The sequence below is a fragment of the Coffea arabica genome, chromosome 8c (genome assembly GCF_036785885.1).
Source record: "Coffea arabica cultivar ET-39 chromosome 8c, Coffea Arabica ET-39 HiFi, whole genome shotgun sequence".
NCBI classification, from domain to species: domain Eukaryota; kingdom Viridiplantae; phylum Streptophyta; class Magnoliopsida; order Gentianales; family Rubiaceae; genus Coffea; species Coffea arabica.
In genome coordinates this window covers 38,786,747-38,813,013 of record NC_092325.1, presented here as the reverse complement: position 1 = coordinate 38,813,013, position 26,267 = coordinate 38,786,747, and the positions used below count along the sequence as shown (strand labels likewise).

Below are 26,267 nucleotides of genomic sequence, written 5' to 3'. Positions count from 1 at the left end.
ATTCACGTGTAATTGGGGGGCTCAGCTTTAGTTTCCTTTTCCCATCTGAAAACATTAGAAAGCTCCGATTGTTTTATTTCCGCACGGCTGGTTCTCCATTAATGGAGAACTAGCTTCTTAATTCATGGAGAACCAGCTTCTTAATTCTAGTCAAAGGACAACTGAAGATTTGGTTCGGCAATTACTGTGAGATCTAAATTATTTTAATTATTTCCTTCATTTATTGGTATTTATATGTTTTCTACTTTTAATTATTGGTATAGCTATCGTGTATGATTGAATAGGTGCGCAATATTTAATTATTCACGTAGGCTATTTGCTAATTGGGGGTAGTTGAATCCGTAATTGTTCGATTATCTCCATCCCAGTAGCAACTGGCATAATTGGGTTTATGTCAGGGGAACATACGATCTAGTTTAAACAAACCCTCGTAGCATATTTGTTAGTTAGGATTGGGCCTTTCTAATTATTAATGCAATCTAGAAATTAAATCCTACGGTCATACCTAGGGTTGTTTCCGGGTTAGAAAAATAGTTAACGGTAGTACCTTAACTATTGAGAAATTAAGGAAAGGTTGGTTGTTTATCGCGTGCATGACAATTATAACTAATCTATTAATAAATGTTGGAATTATCTGTGAATCGATGATCAGTGCATGAACCATTTCTGAAGTGTACCCTTGGCTAGAGTTTCTCTAATTATTTCTTTTAATTAATTATTTTTTACATTTAATTAGTTAGCATTTAATCCTGAAAACCCCCATACTTTGAATTTTAGAAGAAACGAATTATCCCCAATCCTTGTGGATTCGACCCTACTCACCACTATATGCAAAGTTTGTATTTCTCTCGAGTAGTGATTTATTATTGCACAGGTTCGGCACCTGTTAATTTTTGGCACCGTTGCCGAGGACTGGCGCTTGATTAATTTGTTTCTTTTTTAGTTCATCTTTTTTTTTATGGCTACTAATATTTTGTATTTTGGTGATAGAGTGGATTTTATTTCTAGATGGGGTTATGAGACTCATGCTTTTTCTAATGATCAATAGGCTGTTGCGAATTGTGGAACTTATTTTGCCTCAGGTCAATCAACTGACATATATCCCGCATTTCAAGATGGCCCAGGTGCTCCAATCGATAGTTTTGGAGATTTTTCACCTCAATATCAAACATGGTATGACCCTTATTCAAATGGGTATGATCAAGGATGGTGGAATGATTCCAATTTTAATTATGAACAAAGGTCAATAGGTTTTCAACAGCAAGAGTCTCAACAACCATCATCTATGTCAGGTATGTCTCTTGAAGAAATGATTGAATTATTAGCTACTAACACATATCAATTTCATCAGGAGACACAAGCGAGCATGCGTAACTTGGCAGATCAAATGGATCAAATGACATCTAGAATAACGCAATTGACTTCTCGAATGAGTGAAGAATTACCTTCACAGATGATTATCGATCATGATGACGATGAGAGTTGATAAGGATTTATTTTACGTATTTTTAAGTGCATTTTATTAGTTAATTTGGTTTGATTATTTAGTTTTATAATTAAAATAACTAAGGTTTTGGTAAAAATATACATTTTTGGTAAAAGTGGCTAATATTGCATTTCTATTGATTTTAATAGTAAAAACTTCATTTTTATGCAGGAATGATGATTCAACCACCAAAGGATGCCAATTGAAGTGAAAAATAGAGATTTGGTGATGAATTCAAAGTGGTAAAAAGAAAAATGAAGTGAAAAACGTTTAAGTAAGGAAATGCAAGTCAAGACAGTTTTGACACTCTTCAGTATTTCGACTATATCTGGAGCTACATTGATCAGATTGAGGTGATCTTTATACCAATTTAAAGCTAAGAAAGAGATCTAAATTTGGTATGAAAACATCAAAGTCCAATTCAGCCGTTTTCATAGCCCAAAAGTTGAAATACCGAAATTCAACTCAGCTGTCCAAAGTGGAAAACAGAGCTCTGACCAGTGTTTAGTATTGTGATCATATCTCAGGCTACAAAGCTCCGATTTGGATGATTCTTGAAGCATTGAAAAGATAACTCAAAGGGCTACACCTTTTGTGTTTTGTACAAAAGCCAGTTCGGCCTTTATGATAGAGAAAATCACAGATGAAGTAAGGCCAAAGTGAATACGCGAGTACACAAAACGTGACTTGTAACCGCGTTTTGTGTAGGCGCGTTTTCTGGCCGAAATTTTGCAATTTGTTCAGTCAATTCTCTTGTGTTCAGACTACTTTCCAGCTATAAGTTGCAAGTGAATTCGGTGCACATGCTTCAGAAGACAAAAAGAGCATACAATATGGCTTATTCCAAGTCAAAAGTCATTGTTTTTTACTTCCTTAACAAATGGAGAATTGAGAATCATTAGAGCAGAAATTTTGGGCTAGAGAGGAGATTTTCATCAGCTTATATGCAGAGACATTTGGGAAGACAAAAAAAAACATACGGGAGAGAGCTTGAAGTGCAGAAATGTAGTTCTTCCATTTCCTTAGTGTAGGATAGTGTAGTAAGTGTAGTTAATCCATTCTTGTATAATAGCTAGATTAGGATGAAGATGGAGATGAAGAAGGAGGAGTTGAAGCTCAAGTGACATGGGTTATCTCTACTCCAATTCTTTATCTTTTGTATTGGATTCTTAACTATGGTTATTATGCAAGTTCTGGATTTTATATTTAATATGTGTCTTTAAAGTTTATACCTTGAGTTTGGTTGAACTTTCTATGATTGTTAGTGTTTATTATTTGGCTAATTGACTGCCATAATTTGAGCAAGTTATTTAGCACTTTAGCTCTTTAAATCATGATTAATCTGGTACCATTAATTGTGATTATCTAAGGTGTTATTTCTGTAATGAAAATTGAGATTTAATATTAGTTCAATAAGTGCTAAACATGGGGAGTACACTCACGAGAGTAGAGGTGCACCTATGGGGTTTTGGTGATTAATTTTATGTAATTTTATTGAAGAAATGAACTTGTAACTAATTTCATAACCATGAGAATAGGTATGGATTAGTTATGAGTATAATTGATTCACTACGAAAGTAGGATTCAAATGCATAAGGAAATTATACCATAACTAGCTTAGATGTAGTACTCAATGATCAAAAAATAGCACTTGTATGAGTAGTTAGGGATACCACAATCTAAGGAGCTTTCATTTGTTATTTTCTTGCATAAGTTCAGTAGGTTTTACTTGTTATAATTTATTGATAGTCTAAATAATAGAGAAGCTTTAGTAATACCGGTAATTGTTCACTCTTCCCTGTGGGATCGACCCGATATATATCCTAAACTACTAGTTGATCTGTATACTTGCAGTGAACGGGTGCAATTCGGTATTTTTTAGCTTGCACGTATGTAAAATACCCGTCAAGTTTTTGGCACCGTTGCCGGGGATGATTTGGCAATATCGGTGTGAAGAGCAACTTTATTAGTTTAGACATAATATTAGTTATAATATGAATGTTATTTTCTGTTATTTTTGTATTTTATGTGTATGTGTTTCATTACCTATTTTTCTTACTAATTTTGCTTTTGAGGTTGTTTAAAAGCAATTTTAGGTAATGAGAAGGGTAGGTCAATTTGGAGGACAAAGTTTGAGAAGTGGAAGATTGGCAATGGATGGTTACCAAGTGCAAAGCTCCTTCAATAGAGGTAACCAAGAATTTACTGAATGTATGTCTTTTGAAGATGGTTTAAGGTGCTTAAAGGCTAAATTTGATGTTATGATGTTACAAGTTCAAATGGACACAATTATGCATGAAATTAAGCAAGGGAGGAATGCTAATGCTTTTAATTCTTATCATTGGATTTGTGACTTGTGTGGAGGTTATCATGCTTCTAATACATGTAGACAAGCACAAAATGTGGATTATTATGATGAATTAGAGCATTACAATCCCTATTTTGATCAATATAGTGCTAATTGGAGCAATTCTCCTGCTTATGGTTGGGATGATCAATGTACTTATAGTGATTATTCATGTTTTTATGATTACCAACCTGGAAGTGTCCAATATGAATCAAAACCATCTTGGGAGTTGGCAATAGAGAAGTTAGCTAATGCACCTCTGCCTTGGGAGTTAGAAAGTGAACCATTAGCTAATGATTCTAATGCATCTTGGGAGCTAGCTGTAGAAAATTTTTCTAATCAATTTGATTCAGCAATAGAAAAGCTAGCAAATGCAACTTTCGACCGTTTTGATAGGATTGAGGAAAGAATAGATGAATACGCTTCTCACTTTGGTAGAATACTTGAGCAATTGAATGCATTGTGTGAAGTTATTTCCTCTAATAATTTGCAAAATGATCCTAGCATGAATGGTGGGAATGTTGTATGTGAAAATGGGTTGCATTTTAATGAAAATGATGAATCTCAATTGTGTTTCAATGAGCAAATATCCATTTCACATGATAATATCTTTGGAACTAACTTTGAACCTCAAGAAGAGAGTTTTAACGACTCGTTTTTCACCCCTCTTGAGGAGTGCATTGAAAGTATAGGTTCTAAAGGTATTCCTGCCCAAGATACTCTCATGACATTTCCTTTGGTAAGTTCTCAAGTGGTGCATATTCAAGGTAATATCTATGAAACATTTGGAATATATAAGTCACTTCCATCTCTCAGATTATTAGATCATGTGACTTTTTCTATTAAGTCACCTTACAATGATCCACCAAGGCCAAAAATGGTGGATTATTCGTTAACTAAACCTCCTTGAAAAATGAGGTGAAATAGTCAAGCTATTGACTTTAAAGAAGCGCTTATTGGGAGGCAACCCAATATTTGTTTAAGTTCGTGTTACTTTGGAGTGATTTTATGTTTAAAGTATGAGTTTGAGTTATTTTGTTATTTTTCATTTGTAGGTTTTCGAAAAAGATGCAAAAGTGACCAAATGAGGTGAAAAATGCGAAGTTTGATCAAAGATCTCAACACCTCAAATTCAGTAATTATGGTTTTTGATGCATTAAAGAGGTTTAGAATGCATGTTTTGATCATTTTACATGTGCGTGCATTGATAATTTTGTCGAAATAATGATCTATGATGCATTTTGAGTAATTGGAGAAAGATGTGTAATTTTTCAAAGTTGGCATTTCTGCAAAAATTTGCAACAGAAAATGTGGCAGAAAACGCTCCATCGAGCCACGTTTTGAAAACGCTCCATCGAGCCACGTTTTATGCCACGTTTTGAAAACGTAAGCAACGTTTTCAATTCTGCCCCAGAATGAAGGAAACATGACATTCTTGCGCATTCTTTTTCTTTGCCTCATGTATTTTATTATACCTTGCATAGTTTATTGTGTATTTTATATAGGTACATCACCAAAACAAAGACTTGAAGTTACGGATCGCCATTTTGTTTTCTTAAGCCTTTGTTATCACTTTTGTTTCTCAATTTCCATTTTTAAGTTTATATCACTAATGGTTACCAAATGGAATTCATGAAGCGATGAAGACAGGTGAACAACGTACCTTGATACTTCATATTCAATCACATCATAGGGGAGTATTACTTTCTTTATCTTGATTTTCCTTTTTACACATTGAGGACAATGTGTATGTTAAGTGTGGGGGGAGAATTGAGATTATATACATTGTATGTGATTGACTTATTAGTTGCAAATATGAGACTTGTGTTAAAATTCACAATTTTTCTAAAATCTTGTCCGAAATTGCAAACTTGCCCCAAAAATGTTTAAAGTTTTTTCGATTTTATCCAAGGGGTAACAAGTTCCATACCATTAGTAGTTCAAATTCCTTCTACATTTGAAATAAATATATGTGATTTAAGCACTTCTTTTCTCATTTAACTTGGAAATGACTATTATGTGATTATAATTTTTGCATTTGTAAAAAAGTATATCTTTTAAAGTGGAGAAAATTATGCCTATATTTTTTTGCATATTTGATGAAATTTCTTCGCTTCATTTGATTTTATAAGTTAAGTGATAAATATGGTCAGTAATTGCAACACTCCTCTCATGATTAATCAATTGAGGGAATGTTTATTATTTTTACTAAAAAAAAAAAGAGAGAAAAATGAAAAATAATGAAAAGAAAAAATGAAAAAAGAAAAAAAAATGAATAAGATTTATTCTACTCCAATGATTCTCGTACTTAGTAACCGGGAGTCTTCATCTAAAAATGTCGACTTTCACGTAAAACGGTACTTGAATTAAGAGTATGCAAAACAACTTGAGTATGTGAAGTATTGAGTAACCGGTGATCTTCATCTAAAAATGTCGATCCTCGCGTAAAAAGATACTTTCACAACTTAAGTAATATTTAGCTATATTATATAAATAAATCCCTTTTTAAATTTGAATAAAAAAAAGATCATGAGTTTAGGAAGCATATTATTGACCATATGAGTTACTTGCGTATGAAATTAAGTAAGAATGAGAAATTGAATTAAACTTGTTATAATTACGGTATAATTGGCTCTCCTTTACTTGATATTATGAGTACTTGAACTTAATTGAATAATTGCATAATGGTTATTTACTTTGTTTTTAGGAAATGAAGTTGAAATGCTACATATGTTTATTTTCAAATTTTGGATCATTGTTGGTTTGTATTTTTTTTATTGCTTGAGGACAAGCAATGATTCAAGTGTGGGGGTATTTGATAAGGATTTATTTTACGTATTTTTAAGTGCATTTTATTAGTTAATTTGGTTTGATTATTTAGTTTTATAATTAAAATAACTAAGGTTTTGGTAAAAATATACATTTTTGGTAAAAGTGGCTAATATTGCATTTCTATTGATTTTAATAGTAAAAACTTCATTTTTATGCAGGAATGATGATTCAACCACCAAAGGATGCCAATTGAAGTGAAAAATAGAGATTTGGTGATGAATTCAAAGTGGTAAAAAGAAAAATGAAGTGAAAAACGTTTAAGTAAGGAAATGCAAGTCAAGACAGTTTTGACACTCTTCAGTATTTCGACTATATCTGGAGCTACATTGATCAGATTGAGGTGATCTTTATACCAATTTAAAGCTAAGAAAGAGATCTAAATTTGGTATGAAAACATCAAAGTCCAATTCAGCCGTTTTCATAGCCCAAAAGTTGAAATACCGAAATTCAACTCAGCTGTCCAAAGTGGAAAACAGAGCTCTGACCAGTGTTTAGTATTATGATCATATCTCAGGCTACAAAGCTCCGATTTGGATGATTCTTGAAGCATTGAAAAGCTAACTCAAAGGGCTACAACTTTTGTGTTTTGTACAAAAGCCAGTTAGGCCTTTATGATAGAGAAAATCACAGATGAAGTAAGGCCAAAGTGAATACGCGAGTACACAAAACGTGACTTGTAACCGCGTTTTGTGTAGGCGCGTTTTCTGGCCGAAATTCTGCAATTTGTTCAGTCAATTCTCTTGTGTTCAGACTACTTTCCAGCTATAAGTTGCAAGTGAATTCGGTGCACATGCTTCAGAAGACAAAAAGAGCATACAATATGGCTTATTCCAAGTCAAAAGTCATTGTTTTTGACTTCCTTAACAAATGGAGAATTGAGAATCATTAGAGCAGAAATTTTGGACTAGAGAGGAGATTTTCATCAGCTTATATGCAGAGACACTTGGGAAGACAAAAAAAAAACATACGGGAGAGAGCTTGAAGTGCAGAAATGTAGTTCTTCCATTTCCTTAGTGTAGGATATATAGTGTAGTAAGTGTAGTTAATCCATTCTTGTATAATAGGTAGATTAGGATGAAGATGGAGATGAAGAAGGAGGAGTTGAAGCTCAAGTGACATGGGTTATCTCTACTCCAATTCTTTATCTTTTGTATTGGATTCTTAACTATGGTTATTATGCAAGTTCTGGATTTTATATTTAATATGTGTCTTTAAAGTTTATACCTTGGGTTTGGTTGAACTTTCTATGATTGTTAGTATTTATTATTTGGCTAATTGACTGCCATAATTTGAGCAAGTTATTTAGCACTTTAGCTCTTTAAATCATGATTAATCTGGTACCATTAATTGTGATTATCTAAGGTGTTATTTCTGCAATGAAAATTGAGATTTAATATTAGTTCAATAAGTGCTAAACATGGGGAGTACACTCACGAGAGTAGAGGTGCACCTATGGGGTTTTGGTGATTAATTTTATGTAATTTCATTGAAGAAATGAACTTGTAACTAATTTCATAACCATGAGAATAGGTATGGATTAGTTATGAGTATAATTGATTCACTACGAAAGTAGGATTCAAATGCATAAGGAAATTACACCATAACTAGCTTAGATGTAGTACTCAATGATCAAAAAATAGCACTTGCATGAGTAGTTAGGGATACCACAACCTAAGGAGCTTTCATTTGTTATTTTCTTGCATAAGTTCAGTAGGTTTTACTTGTTATAATTTATTGATAGTCTAAATAATAGAGAAGCTTTAGCAATACCGGTAATTGTTCACTCTTCCCTGTGGAATCGACCCGATATATACCCTAAACTACTAGTTGATCTGTATACTTGCAGTGAACGGGTGTAATTCGGTATTTTTTAGCTTGCACGTATGTAAAATACCCGTCAAGAGTGCAATTATCCTGACAAATGACATAGAGCTGCAAGAGTCTCAAGAAGAAGAAGCAAAAGATGCAGTTGAGAAGAGAATTGAAGTGGAAGAAATAGGATCCCAATACCAAATTGTTCAAGTGAATGAATTCAGTGAACAATCCCTAAATGCGGTGACATTTCCTCCATTCCTTAGTCAATATTTTTCGAACTCTTATTCTTTAAATCCTGTTAGTGAAATAGATTTTATTATGCCAGATAATTTTGAGTTTCATGACAGGAATAAGTTAAGAGTTGCAATGGAAAAATATCTCGAACCATTAAGTGTTCGTAATGGAGGAGTAAGTGAAGAACTAAGATTCTTATCGACTTGTTTAGAGGCATCTACTAATCCATGGAAGACCATACCTCGTGTGCTCAAGAATTACTCTATTTACGAGGGATATCAAGGATACATAGAAGATGAAGTACTGAAACGAGCTACACGATTTTATCCTCCGTGAATAAACATGACGATGTCTAACCAAAGACATTAAAGAAAGGCGCTGCTTGGGAGGCAACCCAAGGCTTCTTTTGTTTTAGTTTTGTTATATTTTCGAAATTTTTGTTAAGTATTAGTGTCATTTAGTGGGTTGTTGTTTTGTGGCAGGAAGCTAGCAGTTAGACATGCCCACTTTAGTTGGTCACGCCTAAGGAATGAAGCTTTGGAATTGACGGTCAGAAGACTATAGCTTCCAAGGCGCGCCCACGCCTTCCAGCCTTTGCGCCAACAAAAGTCAAAGATTGACCAGGACCCTCTCTAATCCCACTTTCTACTTTTCTCTTTTCTTGTCTTGTATGGTTTTATCAATTTCCATTGTCTCAGCTTCTACTTTTCAATTTTCTTTGTTTTGTCTTAGTCCAAGGTTTCCCCCTTGTCCACTGCCGCTAGAAACTCTCTCTCTCCCCCTCGCGCCATCCATCGCACGCTGCTGCCCGTCCCACCATCACTATCTCTCTCATCAGACGGCTTTCTTTGCTCACATTGGATTCTAGCCACCCCACCCTTCTCCGCCTTAGTGTCTCGCTGCACCCTCTCGGTGGTCAGGGAAGTTTCTCTCATTTTCTCCTTATACTTCATTCATCTTTTCTACATTGAGAACAATGTAGGTATTAGGTGTGGGGGGATTGTCGCGCCCCACTTTTGAATGTGTGAATTGTGTGAGTGATGTGTGTGTGAAGTGTGGTGTGAACGTGTGCAAAATGAAAGGTAAAAAGGCCATGGGACTTTGGAAAGCGACGATTTGGCCAATTGAAATTTTAAAAAGGGTTTTTTAAATATGAAAACGGAGTCGCCACTTGGTATAGATTTGGGGTGTACCAAGTCACCCAAAAAGTGTTTTTTAAAGACAAAGTAGTAAAACCCTTTTTAAAACGACTCCTAGTCCACGTAAGCCAAAGAAAAAGGTTCGGGGGTCACGTTTGACAAAGGGGAAGGCAAGGATAGAATCCAAGGCACCCCTTTGACCTAGCCAAGGCTAGTTGCGCGACTTAACCTTACCTTTCCTAATTTTCTACCCAATATATGTTCGCACGTTGGATATGACTATATGAATGCAAAACGGAGAGAAAAATGCAATCCTAAATTCTACGATGTCTCTCGTGAGGCTTTTGATCCCAAACCACATGAATTGTGGCGGCCAACAAAGGAAAACCCCATAGAGGTCGATTAATGCAAATGAGACTCAAATGTGCAAGTGTGGAAGTGTATGAAAAGAAATTTAAAAATCCAAGTGTTTGTGTGCAAGTGTATGAAAAGGTGCACGTGTGCAATTGTATGAAAATTCCAAGTATTTGTGTGCAAGTGTATGAAATATAGTGATAAGTGCATATAGGTGTAATTAAATGCAATTTCGTGAAGTAGAAATCAAAATGAACAATAAGGAAAGGAAATGTGAATTGAAAAGAATGAGTGAGTGATAAATGAGAATGAATGAACCTAAGGGAATGCATCAGGTCGGGTATGGGAATGACTCCTAACTTGTCGACTTCGATTTTCCCTTTGATTAGAAGGCAAAACTAGTGTGCTAAGGCTATCGAGTAGCCACACTCGCTCGTTTCCCTTATCAGAAAGGGACCCTCAAGCAAATGGACCCTACAACTATCATGATATGCAAAAATCCTAAAATGAAGGGAAAGGGGGTTCGAGGAGCATGCCAAGTGATAAAACTAAGAAAAATGCATGATATGTGGTGAACAAGCAAATGATTATGCTAATGAGGGGAAATCCCTAAGGGTCTAGCGTTGGACTAGCCCATTCTATGAATTCCGACTAGCGTTGGACTAGTGGAAACGTACATTCATCCATTCCATTCATCTACACTACAGAAAGCTAGTAGACATGCCAAACGCCCATAAACACGTAGCACGTAACACTTAACATGCTCGACTAGATGCAAAACCTAATAAAGCAAGTAACACGTAACACAAAGGCATGCAACCAAACTAATGAACTTATTACATTCACTAATTAAAACAAAAGGGGAAGGGGAAAATGGACCAAATTGCTCGCCAAAGCTCTATCTATTACAAGCCAAGAGGTGTACACATACCCCATTAAAGAATAACTCACAACTAGTCAAGCTTTCACACGAAAATCTGGAAAATGTTTTCCTCCTCTCGGCTCACAAGCACGCGACAGGTTTTCTGTTTTGGGTTGGTGTGGCTGTGGTTGTCGGTGGAGATGGTGGTTGTTGCGGCTGGAAACTTGATTGCAGCTGGTAGAACAGAAGTGCAGAAGGGTGAAGCTCGCTCACAGCTTCTCTCTGTCTTACTTCAACTCACGGACGGAACCAGAAAAATTTTTGCCGCTCGCGGATCCTTTTCTTCCCTCTCGGATGCACGGTTGCCGCTCTCTCTCTCTCGCACTTTCTGTCGATGGTCCCAAGGCAGAGGCTGGAGAGGAAGTGTTTTGGAATGTTGGAGTTGCTCAAATGGGAAACAAGTCACGAATGAAGGGAAATGGGGTGTGAGTGGAGACTCAGATGTCATCCGGCAGAATTGGAGATGTTTTTGTTTTAAAGTTGGCCCAGGAAGCCTTGCTCACTCACGGCTGAAAAGCCATTGAAAAGAAATATATTGTGGTGGATGGTAGTTGATATACTAGTGTGTGATATAGTGGAGTGCATTAGTGGTTATAAGTCGGCATAGAGATGGAAGGTGCTGGAATGTAAAATGGAAATGGATTCGGCAGAAATAGAATTGTGATTTTTTGATTTTTTGATTTTTTTTTTGAAACAAACAAAATTGATAATAATAAAAAAAAATAACCAAAACAAAATAATTAACATTTGATGAAAAATAAACTAGAACAATAAAGTGCAATTTCCATTTCTTTTCCATTTCCTATTTTCATCGTTTTTCTCTTTTTTTTTCTTTTTTTTTTTTCAAAATAACTTAACAAAAATAAACAAAATGCCAAAAGATTGAATTTAGAAGACATAAAACATATTTTGTGGGCAATTTTCTTTTTTTTTCTTTTCTCTCCTCTTTTCTTTTCACTTTCTCATTTTCATTCATTTTCCAAGAGATTCTATGCTAACAGCTTAAAAATAAAAATAAAACTAGAAACTAAAACTAAAAATCGAATAAAACTAAAATGAAAAAATTAAAAATAAACAGCAAATGAAATTACACCAAAATTTGGTGTCTACAGGGATGACTTCCATTATTATCTCCTTTTGCTTTGCTTTTAAGAAAAAAAAAAAAGAAACACAAAAAAAAAAGAAAAAAATGAAGAGGAAAATGAAGAAAAAAAAGAAAAAAAGTGTAGTTAGTTGACTTCTCTAGTCCTACATTTGTTAACTGCTAGAGCATGTTGCTATGATGGATTGCACAATCAAGGTGCACGGATATGTGGTTATACATACTAGTTATACATTTTGTTTTTCCTTGACAATAGTGTTGAATATTGAATATGCTGGACTTGACTCATTCTTGAAACTTTTGGGAGCTTTTGGGCCTTGTATGAGCACATTATCCTTGTTCGCTCTATTCTTGTTTGATTGAGTGGGTATCACACATGGTATTGGCATTCTAGAACTTGCTATTTTGTACATGTCAAGACCACATTTTGTTGAACTGGATGCATTTCAAATGATAAGGGCATTTAGGATTTAACCTTCTTTAACTTTCTACAAACCATGCCCTTCATCTTGTCTCCCCGTAGTGAACCTATTTGAGCTTTTATCCTTCACTATTATTTGATTAGCCGTGTTTGATAACCCATGACCTTTTTAGACTTTCTTGTTTAACCTTGTGTCGTCAAGAAATGTCTGAATTCCGTTGTTTGTGCAAGGCAAATGAATCTAAGGTAGCGAGTGTTGTCGGAATAGAAGTTGTACGGTGCTCTGTGTATCTGAGATAAAAAGAAAAAAAGGGAAGGGGGAGAAGTCGGCAATGAGCTGGTGGGCAGAAGACTCCAGCCTACAAGGCGTGCCCACGCCTTGCAAGACATCTGCTCCGTTAAAAAAAAAAAAAGCTCGTGAGCAGAAGACTCCGGCCTACAAGACGTGCCCACGCCTTGTGAGCCGCTTGTTCAAAAAAAAAAAAAAAGAGAACAGGAGAAGAGTTTTGACACTTGCACAGTGGAAATGGCAAATGAAAATGCCTTGCTCGTGAAATTTCTCTGATGAAGCGTTGTGGTGATGTGGTGGATATCAGACATTCTCTTGACATATTATACCCTATTTTTACCTTCTTATCCCGCCTTTTACCTAAGCCCTATTACAACCCTATTAAAGTCCCTTTGATTTGTATATTTAGTTCACTTTTCAGTGGTGGAGATGTGATAAATGTGCAAGCCTATGGTAATGTCATTTCCTAATGTTGATTTGAGCGTTCCTAGTATTCATACATTTTCTTGAAGGTGACGAGTATTACTGCTTATATTCTTCGGATCACCACCTATCCAGTGTATTCTAATTTTGGCGGCATTGTCAAGAATGTGGGATGCTTGTGTTAGTGTAGATTACTGCAGGACCTATGTTTTCTTGATTGTATTTCTGAGCTTTGAAATGCTTGAGGGCAAGCATTGTCTAGGTGTGGAGGGATTTGATAGAGCAATTATTGGGCACATTTTGCACTGTTATTTTGTCCCAATTTTGGCTACTTACTGTGCTACGTATTGAGATTTTGCTCATATTTGATATTTGTGTGAATTGTAGGTGGTTGGTGTTAAAAGTAATCTCTTGAGGCAAATTTCCAGAAGACCCTTCATGTCAGAGCGTGCCCACGCCAGAAACTGAGGAGACTCACCTAAAGGCCGGACCCGCGGGCTTGGTAGCAACAAAAGTGGGCAATTAGAAGGTTGGGTCCACGTGAACCGCGAGAAGCATGGGATTAAAACTCCAAAAGATTAGCTTTGGTTTCGTTAATTGGGTCAAACGTTTTCTTGGCTCCTGGTGGCGCTATAAAGGAGGAAAAAAGCCAAATTTACGGGAGGGGCATTTAGTCATTAGCTTAGCTTTTGCTTTTTAAGGTCAGACGTTAGTTTTCTCGGGGGCGGCGGCTACTGAAGATATAAAAGGGCCAGATTCACGTGTAATTGGGGGGCTCAGCTTTAGTTTCCTTTTCCCATCTGAAAACATTAGAAAGCTCCGATTGTTTTATTTTCGCACGGCTGGTTCTCTATTAATGGAAAACTAGCTTCTTAATTCTAGTCAAAGGACAACTGAAGATTTGGTTCGGCAATTACTGTGAGATCTAAATTTTTTTAATTATTTCCTTCATTTATTGGTATTTATATGTTTTCTGCTTTTAATTGTTGGTATAGCTATCGTGTATGATTGAATAGGTGCGCAATATTTAATTATTCACGTAGGCTATTTGCTAATTAGAGGTAGTTAAATCCGTAATTGTTCGATTATCTCCATCCCAGTAGCAACTGGCGTAATTGGGTTTATGTCAGGGGAACATACGATCTAGTTTAAACAAACCCTCGTAGCGTGTTTGTTAGTTAGGATTGGACTTTTCTAATTATTAATGCAATCTAGAAATTAAATCCTACGGTCGTACCTAAGGTTGTTTCCGAGTTAGAGAAATAGTTAACGGTCGTACCTTAACTATCGAGAAATTAAGGAAAGGTTGGTTGTTTATCGCGTGCATGACAACTATAACTAATCTATTAATAAATATTGGAATTATCTGTGAATCGATGATCAGTACATGAACCATTTCTGAAGTGTATCCTTGGCTAGAGTTTCTCTAATTATTTCTTTTAATTAATTATTTTTGCATTTAATTAGTTAGCATTTAATCCTGAAAACCTCCATACTTTGAATTCTAAAAGAAACGAATTATCTCCAGTCCTTGTGGATTCGACCCTACTCGTCACTATATGCAAAATTTGTTTTTCTCTCGAGTAGTGATTTATTATTGCACAGGTTCGGCACCTGTCACTCCACATTAGCCCACAATTTCCTCATCCATGTATATCATGTACCCCACTTTTACATGTGGCATGATTATGCTGAATTTTGATGAGCTTTGGAGATATTAGTATTATGTTCTTAGGGTTCTCAAATGGAATTTTTTTTCTTTTTTAGGTATACTACTAGATACTCAATTCTCAATGTTATAAGTTGGTAGTATTTTCACCAATCGGATTTTTGGTAACAATAAAAGTACATATTACAGTTTTCTTGGTGACAATCAAGGTACAGATGACGGTTTTCTTAGTCACACATTTAATTGTAGGTGATGATTAAGTTCATTTATCTAAAATGCGGCCAATTTCCTGTGAAATCTCACTTATGTATTTTTGCCTTCAGTATTATCTTCACTGTCCCTCAAGAAGCCTACTCGTAGATAAGGTGCATGTTTAGAGTAACAATGTCAAAACTTGATTGGTGCCGTACAGCCACCATATCAAAACTGTCCCCCTCTCAAACAATTGGCAATCGCACTTGGCTCTTCCGCTTATAAATAAAGCTGCCCAGTTTCTTGTGCCATCTCGCTCAAATATATTGGCTTTTATTACTATCTTCACTCCGTCTTGCATACTAGCAGCCTACCGTGGCTCGTGCGCATAAACTATTATGGAATTTCTGAAGCTTCTCTACTTTCTCTCTTTTCTTTTTGTGAGTGTACATTACTGAAAAAGTTAAGCTACGTTAATTTTTAGATAGATAATTTGCTCGCACTTTGGATAGTGTGCAAACTGACTGCATAACTCTTTTTCCGTATCGTGAAATATATTTCAGCTAGGAGTTGGGGCAAACCATGCAGATCTTGAAGCCTACTGGAAATCCGAGCTTCCAAACACTCCTATGCCCAAAGCTGTTAGAGACCTGCTAAAAGATGGTTTGTCTCAGAAATGGTCCTTTCCTATATCTACCGTTTACTGTGCTTCTATTGCTCGAGTTGCGTCTTTGTTTGTTTCCCTTGGATTCTGGGGGAATTGAAAGACACTCATCAAGTTCAAAACCTTAAAAAAAAAAGGAGAAATTGTAATAGAAAACTTCTAGTTTCACTTAAAACAAAACAAAAAGAAAAAGTACTTCAATAATTACAGGGGTTTTCTTGTACCGTGTTAAAAAAAAAAAAAGAAAAGAAAAAGATCTAACATGCTTTTCTTTTAATAATTTTACTCTTCCATTAATCATGAGCAAGCATATGACAAGGATCTTAAAAAGGGGGATATTGCTGGAAGAATTTGCGCAGGGACATTGTAGTCCATTACCAGAAATAAAAGCTGGCCGGATTTATATGTTGTACTAATTTGTTGCTCATCCAATAAATACAGGGAAGTGGCCGGAAAGGGGCAATTTCAGGTTGAAAACATATGATGACAGCTGTAGTTTCAAACATTATTGTGGAAATCCTACTGAAGATGAGCTCCATATTGACCCAAAAGTGAAAGTCTTTTTCTTGAAAATGGACCTCAATCGCGGCTCAAGCATGAATATGAAGTTTGTTGAATCAGTGAAAAGTCCTACGGCTTTCCTGCCCCGCCAGGTTGCTAATTCGATTCCCTTCTCATCAAAATCTGTTCCTGAAATTTTGAACAAATACTCACTGAATCCACAATCACAAGATGCTAGAATTATTAAGGAAACGATAGCAGAATGCGAGGTGCCCGCAATGAAAGGAGAAGACAAGTATTGTGCGACTTCTCTCGAATCAATGGTTGATTTCACTACTTCAAAGCTGGGCAAAGATGTTCTAGCAATTTCTAACGAAGCACAGAAAACAGATCCAGAAGTCCAGAAATATGGTATTGTGTCTGTTTCCAAGTTGAACAACAACGATAAAGAAATAGTTTCTTGCCACAGGCAAAACTATTTCTACGCAGTTTTCTACTGCCACACCACACAGAATACAGATGCATATATGGTTAATTTAGTTGGTGCCGATGGAGCAAAAGTCAAAGCTGTAGCTGTTTGTCACCGGGATACGTCAGCATGGAACCCAAGGCATTTGGCTTTTCAGCTGCTGAAGGTGAAGCCAGGAACTGTTCCAATCTGCCATTTCCTTCCTGAGGATCACATTGTCTGGGTTCCGAAGCACTAAATATAGTACAGAAACATGTTAACGCTTCCCAAGTGATCTATGTTCGTTGCTCTGATGGTTTTTACGTATGTCTTCTGCAGCTTGGGAGTTCTATCCATTATGTTGCCATAATTAAATAAATCCTTGTTTAGTTTGTTCTCTACTTTGATATCAAATTATATATGTCAATCTACTATTACAAAGATGTAAGGTACCTGGTTTCATTTTTAAGTATTGTTAGTTTTCTTTTTTTTTTTTGGCGGATACGACAACTTTATATAACCTAATCTATCCTACACTAAGGGGGAGGGGGGCGAACCTAAGGAGGCCAAGAAATAATTCGGAAGGGACTGAACCATCACCGGATCAAACAGGTGCACAACACACCCACCTCACCAAGTTAGGTGGTGGCCACCAGCCCAAATGCTGGTGGTTTCCTTTTTAAGTATTGTTAGTGGTTCAGTTGTTTGGTTGATTTTTAGCTTTACTAGTTTAAATTGTACAATCATTCCTGCCTATACTACAGAACATTGTTCAATGCAGACAAAGAGGAGGGGACAGATGGATAAGAGATTCTTCTTTCCTATTCTAATAATAATAATTACAATAAATTCTTTGAATATTTGTCCCCATCAGTTTTATAGGATGTCACAGCAAAATAATCTTTCAGAATGCCAATCATTCGTTTTGAGCGGGGCAATAAACCATGCATGTGGCCAATTTTTCAGGGGCGTCGGGAAGCTGCGGGGACAGCCAAGTTTTTGATTGTTTTTAGTCCCTATGAAATTTCAAAAATTTTCATTGAAGATCTTTATTATGCTTCATTAGATTTAATGAAATTGAATTGTACACCTAACTTTTGTTTTATCAAAAATTTAAAGTTTTCCTCTTTAAATATTTTTGACCTTGCTATTTTGTTGTTAATCTGTGAAGTTCAACTTGTTATTAATTGCATTAGCATTACATGTTGATTTATTCAAAATTCTATTTACTATGCCAAGAAAATTTTTTTCAAAACTAAATACATGTGATCTATTCAATAATTAATTATTTCAATTTTTTATCTGCCAAATTTCAAATTTATGTACTTGGTCCTAAATACATGGGATCTTTTATATGTGAAGTTGAATCTAATAATTAATTTTGTATATATTCAAAAGTTTTCTCCTTAAACATATAAAACCAATACGTGCATCTAATTAGACACAAAAAAGTGATATTTCCACTCCCAAATTTGCCACTCACACTCATAGATGGCCTTTTATTCAGTAGGTGAATTTCAATATGAGAGGCTAATATAAGAGTGCAAATATCACACATCTTAGCAATAGTATGTATATGGGTATTTTCAATTTACATCCTGATCAAATATGATTGCTTTTCAGAGTTTGAGATTCGAGAATGGTCAACTTTTTCCCCTTAAGATTGTATGAATGAGAAGAATAGAGAAATGAGTAGTCATATTAATATGGGTTCACTATAAGAAATTTGGCCTTTTGTGACAACATTCTCTGCGACAAGAGAGAAAGTTGTCACAATTGAAACTTTAGTAATGACTTTTAATGTCGTCATTCTTGATCGTGGGTTCACCCATCAACAGTGACAACACGGGATAAGTCGTTACAATATGGAAGGCGCGCAACTATCCAGTGTGGCGGGAGATCACCATTGTCACAACTGGAAAACATGTTGTCACTGAAACTTGTCCTACAGTGACAACTTAAAATATCGTCACAATATGGTTGCCAGTTCTAAATTAGTGACAACAACTAGTCGTCACTGTCCAAAGCATTTATTCCCATCTCACTTTCACTAATTCTACTATGTCATCCTAATATTTTTAATATGGCCCATATGTTGTAAATAAGTTTTATTAATTCTACTATGACACCCTAACTTTTACATTTTGACCACATATACCACCTTAATTTTTTCAATATGACCCATGTGTTGTAAATAAATTTTATTAATTTTTCTATGACACCCTAACTTTTACATTTTAACCCCATATACCACCTTAATTTTTTCAATATGGCCCATGTGTTATAAATAAATTTTATTAATTCTACTATGACACCTAACTTTTACATTTTGACCCCATATACCACCTTAATTTTTTCAATATGGCCCATGTGTTGTAAATAAATTTTATTAATTCTATTATGACACCCTAACTTTTACATTTTAACTCCATATACCATCCTAATTTTTTCTATATGGCCCATACGCTACAAGTAAATTTAATTAATTATGTTATGACACCCAAACTTTTACACTTTAGCCCCTTATTTGGTAAACTAATCTCATTAACTCTACCATGACACCTTATCTTTTGCAATTTAGCCTCGTATGTGATAAAGAAAAGTTTTATTAATTCTATTATGGCACCCTATGCTTTTACACTTTAGGTTGTGTTTATCATTAGCAAAATGAGGAATGTATTGTAAAAAACAATGTTTACCTATTTTTTATTTATTCCAAACATAGCTAATACCTTGTTATAAAGTTAAAAAATATCATGAATTCTTTATTTAGTTCTCTTGACAACATATGGAAAATTACTGATTAACATAGTGTGAAAATAATGGAAGAGAATAATAAAATTTAATATGAAATTAAGTAAAAATCTTGACAATTCCATGACTGGAGTTTGTTATGTATTACAATTTACAATAATCAAATTGTTTATGGTTTATGAATCAGTACATGTATCAAATAGATTTAGTGTTTGATGCGTGTATTATTAAACTATTTTGGTTATTTGATCAACTAAACAAATTGTTTGGTGTTGTCAGACCACAATTCGTGCATAATTGATAAAATTATTAAATTGATACAAAAAATATTTGCATTGAAATATCTTTTTTTGAATCATAAACATATTTTTAAAGTGCTTGTTCCTAACTCACTTTCATTATTTCTACTATGCCACCCTAATTTTTTCAATGTGGCTTATATGCGATAAATAAATTTTATTAATCTTATTATGACACCCTAAATTTTACATTTTAGCCCCATATGTAATAAACTGATTCCATTAACTCAATCACGAGACCTTATCTTTTACAATTTAGTCTCGTATGTGATAAACCGATTTCATTAATTCTATTATGGCACCCTATCCTTTACACTTTAGTTGATGTTTTTCATTAGCAAAATGAGAAAGATATTTTAATAAAATATATATACACATTTTTATAATTGTTCCAAACTTAGCTAATAACTTGTACCGAACTTAGCTAAGGTTAAAAAATATCATGGATTCCTTATCTAATTGTCTTGACAACACATGGAAAATTATTGACTAGCATAGTGTGAAAATAATGGCAAAGAACAATAAAATTCAACATGAAATTAAGTAAAATCTTGACAATCGCATGGATGGAGTTTATTATTAATTACAATAATCACATTATATATGGTTTATAAATTGGTATTTGTACCAAATACATTTAGTGTTTTATGCATGTATTAGCAAACTATTTTGGTTAATTAATCAACTAACAGCTTGTTAGGTCTTGTCAGACCACAATTTCGTACATAATTAATAAAATTATTAAATCAATACCAAAAATATTTGCATTAAAAGATTTTTTTGAATCATAAACATATTATTAATAAGACACTAAATATTCCAAAACACTAAATTAATCCCAAAAACACTAAATTTTCCAAAAATTATCCAAAAACACTAAAATTTCAAAGTTTTAATGTAACAAATAAAGTTCCAGATACAACTTGTGAAGTAAAAAAGCCCAAAATAATAACTTTATTGTTGTGATTTTTTTTTCGAACAATAATTTGATCAATTAGCCGTACAAAAGAGGATGAAAGTGTTATTTTTTGGTCTTAGCTAAAATGGAAGCGGGAAGCTGAAAATTGAAGAAGTACATGTGCGTGAACAAAAGAAGCAGAAACGACATCGTTTTTGGTCTTTTCTCATATTTTCCCTCCACTCTACCTGCCTTCTTCACTCACAGACTCCCAGTCCCCTCACTCTCTCACTCTTTCTTCTCTCTCTAGGGTCTCTTTCTATGGCGTCAACCGCTGGGGTTTTCGGAAACCGCTGCAGAGCACTTATGGCAGCCGCTAAGACCTCCGTCGCCTCCACCACTTCTGGATCCGCCGCTGCTAAAACTTCTGGCCGCAGAAATGGCATCCTGAAGAAGCAGCCTGTCTCTCCTGCTCTCCGCTAGTTCGTTGGCGCACCTGAAACTTCCCGCACTGACGCCGTCAGGAAAGTCTGGGATTAGGTCAATTCCAAAAACCTTCAGAATCCAAACAACAAGAAAGAGATCTACTGTGATGAGAAGCTGAAGACCATATTTGAAGGCAAGGAGAAAGTTGGATTTACTGAGATTGTGAAGCTGCTTTCCAAGCATTTCCAGAAGGCTGCATAAACATTTCTTAGAAAAGATAGTCTCTCTAGTGGACAGGTAGATTTGTAATTCAGGAAGTAGAACATATCCTCTTTTGTTCTCTGTCTCTTTCTTTCCCTGCTGTTGTCTTTTTGGACGAGGGATAGTGAATTTGGTGCACAGGAAGGGTATCGTGCTGGTCCCCGTGGACCTCCTGGTAAGTTTGGTGGTGAGAAAGGTGGAGCTCTTGCAACCAGCCTGCTTTCAGGGGTTCTGGTGGAAGGCCTGGCTTTGGCCGTGGATCTGGAGGTTATGGTTCAGCACCACCAAGTTCATGCTTCTCTTAGATTCATGTTTTGCTAAATTATGTTATTTGCAATTTAGGCTCTTAGATGTTGCAGTTGAAAGTTATGCATGTTGAGATACATAGTTGATTGAGACTCTATCTACAGTTTTGGTTGCTCTAGGTCTTCAAATCAATCTAAGGAATTTCTTAAAAATATTTGGTGGCACCTTTTTTCTGGGTTTAATGGATTATACGCTGGTACTTCTTGTTACTGATAAAAAAAAAAAGGATAATCAGGAGATTGCAAAGTAAGGATTTTTATTCTTTTCATAAGGCAAAGATATAATTTGCTCGTTCTTGGCATCCTAGATTCTCTATGAATTCCTTGCGTTTGTATATTGAAGCGCTAATCTATAAATATTGAGTGGTTGATTTCTAGATATCAAATGTGATTTTTTGAATTCTTCAATCTCATTATGAGAATAATCGGATAATTTTTCTAGTAATATGCTTTCTCTTGTGTACTTAGATTATAATTTGCCCTGGTGAGTTGCTTGTAGTCATGTTAATGCAATTGTAGGAATGGTATTTTTGGCATGGACTAATGAATGTTCTGCTTTCTTTGGGTTACTTACTTGAATGTATTAACTATTAAGAGGGGAACAGAAAGAAGATTCTAACTTTTTATCTCAAACTTAGGATTAGTTATACAATGCTTAAGAATGGATATCTGATGGAACCTTGCTTTCTTCAAACTTGTGGACAAGAAGGTTGCCTATTTCATTTCCTGACATCTTCCTCTTCCCTTTGTAGTGGCTCCAATTTTTTGTGCATGAACTATAATGAGGGCATGGAAATACTGCCCTGTTCCTTTTTTTTTTCTTGTTTGTTGTGAACAACAAGTGTTTTGATGAAATTTTGTTGCTAGGTTGCCAGCTTGTGTCCGTTCATTTTTTTGGCTTTTGCCTACTACTGCCCTGCTATTAATCCTTTTTCTCCTGTTTGTAACTAATCTTTGAGAAAGCAAGAAGAGAAAAACTGTAAATGGAAGTGAGTTAGCAAGCAAACAAGAGGATGGACATCATGCTTTTATTTTCAAATCAAGTAGAGTGGTTAAAGACGTTGTTGCAAGAATATTGAGGGTACATTGCAATTCGTTGCAAATTCAATTATGTGCTACATGTGAAGATCACATAATTTAATGGCCATTTGTGCTCAAGTTGTAGTTATGCTTGACTATTTTCATTTTAACAAGTCATTGCATTCAAAAACACAATAAAATTATCAAGTGACGTGGTAACTGAGGGGAAAAAATTTTTTGGTACTTTGATGTGAAGCAATGAGTAACTTTTTAAGTTGTGCTCAATATTTGTACTATTACAGAGTGGAGTAGATTGCTAAAGTACCGGGGTAATTCTTTGTATGTTGCATATTCTGTTGAATTTGGAGTGAAACAGTCTACCATTACTTGGCCTTCTAATAAGTTCTTGCTCTAGCTTCTTCTGGTGCAAGTTTTATACGTCACAGAGATTAGTAAAGCATTTTCAATGTATTGAGTTTCCTAGCTTGTATCTTCTCCATCTCAATCTTGTGAATTGGATTTTCAGATGGATGTCACACAACGACTTGAAAAAGCTAGCCCTTTTCGGTTGCCCTTCTCTTGGCAAGAAGATTGTCTTTTCCTCTAAAGATTGCGTAGATTCTTGAAAATTCAAGACAACACTGTGAGTCGATTCCCTATCTTTTGCTATTCGTTTTGTAAACCATTTAAATTTTGTAAATGGTTGGTTTAAAACTGAAGCTAGAAAAATGTTAGTTTAGTTGTTCTCTTGTGCAGCTATTAAACTAGAAGGGATGTTTTTGATTGAAAGCATTTTCAAAACTACATAAGATATATCTGTTTTCCACATGATATATCACCTGGGACTTCAAAGGGTCGTGGGCTATGCAATTTGGAAGTTAAATGTTAAATGTTACTAAACTTTGCACCTTTGAGTTTTGAACATGGCGGCATTGGCTAGTTAAATTCTTGATGAGATGCCGCATCCTTTTCAACTATATTTTGAGATGGAACAAAATTTATAACATTCCTGCAAAACTTTTTAGAAGGAATTTGTTGTATGTAGTTGTGTTCATAACTGTGAAAAATAAATTATTGGTGTGGCTTTATTTGAATTGTTCAAAGTGATCATGTAATTGTCTTTTTCACTGCTACTGTCTTAAATTATCTCAATCATCCCACTTTTATCTATTTCAACAAATGATATTGCCTAGCACAAAGTCCCAATTTGAGTTTCCATGTAATTGTCATGTTGGATATGAATTTGAAGAGTATAGTATTAGTGATTTTTTTTCTGGCCAATATGCAAAAGTGGAATGGCAAAAGTTGTGCTTTTCGAACTTGTTCTCAGAATAAACTCGAATATGTTGATTATGCTGTTAAAAGTGCTGACCTGTTTGCAACATATGTTGATTATTCATTCAAATTCAGTAGTGTAAGGTTGTAATAGCATATTTTCTGATTAAAGTATACTCTAATGCATTTAATAGTTTATTTTCAATGCAGTCCAGCTTCATATTGATCAGGAGAAGACTATTGGATATGCTGATAGAGATGACTGAAATCTGACATTGGTGCTGTAATATATGCTTTAGTTTAGAAATCTAGTACTCTATCTCTTGGGAAGTATATGTATTGGTTATTATTACTTGAACTGATTATGTGGGATTTGGGACCCAACATTTGTGATTCACTTTTGTTTATATTAATTTAAAGATGTGTTATGATCATATATATGAATTTGCGACATATCTTTTATGTTGATTTTGCCTTTTGTCAAATTGAATGTTTTACTATAATTGTTGAAAATGCCATGGCAATACTATATTTGTAATGGTCAATGTCAACTCTTGAAGACAAAACTCAGTGACAACTTTCAAAGGAAGGTTGTCACTAGCATGCAAGTTTACCAAGCCTTTTTGTCAAATTGAGTTTCACTATAATTGTCGGAAATACCGTGACAATGATGAACAATTGCAGTTTGTTAAGATAAAGTTCAGTGACAACCTATATGCAAGTTCACTAAGTGACGATTATTCCTGTCACTGAATACTAGGACTGATAGTGACAAGTTCAAGTCATCACTATAGACTTCAAATTTGTTACTACTTTTGCTCCATTTATGACAAAAAATATGTGAAATAGTGACAAGAAAATTTGTCACAGAATGATAATCATTAGTGACGACTTTGTCCTCATCATTAAATAACAAGATTTAGTAACGACTTTCAAAGGGTTGTCACACGTACCCATTTGTGATATAGAATTAGTGACAACAATGTGACAATGGAAAAAGTCGTCACTATACTCATATAATGACGACTTTTTGATTTTTAGTCATGACTTTTTGTTGTTACAAAAGGCCAAATTTCTTGTAGTGGTTATTATCACTTTACTCTCTTAAACTATACCACTACTATCAGTTTGCCCCGTAATATTATCTTTTAGTCAGTTCACCTTCATAAGTAATTCAACTCAACATGTTAAGAAATTTTAGACAGAAAATACCTCTTTATTTTATAGCATTATCATATTGTTATTACCATTTTATCCCTTGAAATTATAATGATACAATCGCTTTAATTCTTAACATTATTTTTTAAGCATTTTATCTCATCGTTAATCTAACTAGTATGATCAAAATTTTTAAAATATATATACCATTTTTATATATAATTAAAAAATGAAATGGTTGGAAAGGTTATTCTTCCTTTTTTTCACTTTAAAGGATCCAAAAACGTAAAAATAAAAGGATCTCTCAAATTTCTTTTTTCACACTTATTAATGCTAGGAAAAGAAAAGGAGATAGGAAAGAAGGAGAAAGAAAATTAGATTTTGTAAAGAAAGAAAATAAAGAAGAGTCTAACATTATCGTATTACTTTAAGATTATCAAGATCAGGATTGAAATTTGGTAGTAAACAAAAAAATGAAATAATTTTAAAATAATAAAAGTACGTAATTTTTTCTTATTTTTATTTTTTTAAAAAAAGAATTGAGCTCTCTCTCTCTCTCTCTCTCCCTCCCCCTCCTCCTCCACATCTTTCTTTTCTTTTCAATATTAATAAGATTATTAAGAAGAAAGAGATTAACAATTTGATATTTTTTTTCTTGATACTAAAAACAAGAAGAGTTATTCTACATTTTTTTTATTTTTATTATACAAAAAAAAGAGTACTTTCTTCTAGAGTTCTTTAACTGGCTAAATTGGTTTAATAGTGCAATAAATTGTCTAAAAAATAACTCTATGGGGTAAATTGATAATCAGACTATAGTTTATGAGAGTAAAGTGATAATAATTTTAAGGGTTAAATGTATCTTTTCACTTTAATTAACAAACTCTGTTAAATTTGACCATTAGTCTTGGGAGTAAAATGACTAAAAGGGTTAAAGGAGAAATTGATAGTGACACCGAATGTTAAGAGGTAAAGTAATAATAACCCTATTAATAAATAACTAATGCATATTTCGATTCAGTAATGAATACGC

The 26,267-nt window shown here is 34.5% G+C and overlaps 1 protein-coding gene across 1 annotated transcript; it reads left to right on the top strand.

Annotated features, from left to right (window-relative positions):
* The first annotated feature begins 15,507 nt into the window (after window positions 1-15,507).
* LOC113707401 (BURP domain protein RD22-like) lies at window positions 15,508-17,281 on the top strand. The gene is made up of 3 exons (XM_027229709.2): window positions 15,508-15,665; window positions 15,789-15,888; window positions 16,331-17,281. The coding sequence occupies exons 1-3, from the start codon at window positions 15,624-15,626 to the stop codon at window positions 17,095-17,097; spliced, it is 909 nt and encodes a 302-aa protein (XP_027085510.2). The 5' UTR covers window positions 15,508-15,623; the 3' UTR covers window positions 17,098-17,281.
* The last annotated feature ends 8,986 nt before the right edge of the window (window positions 17,282-26,267 follow it).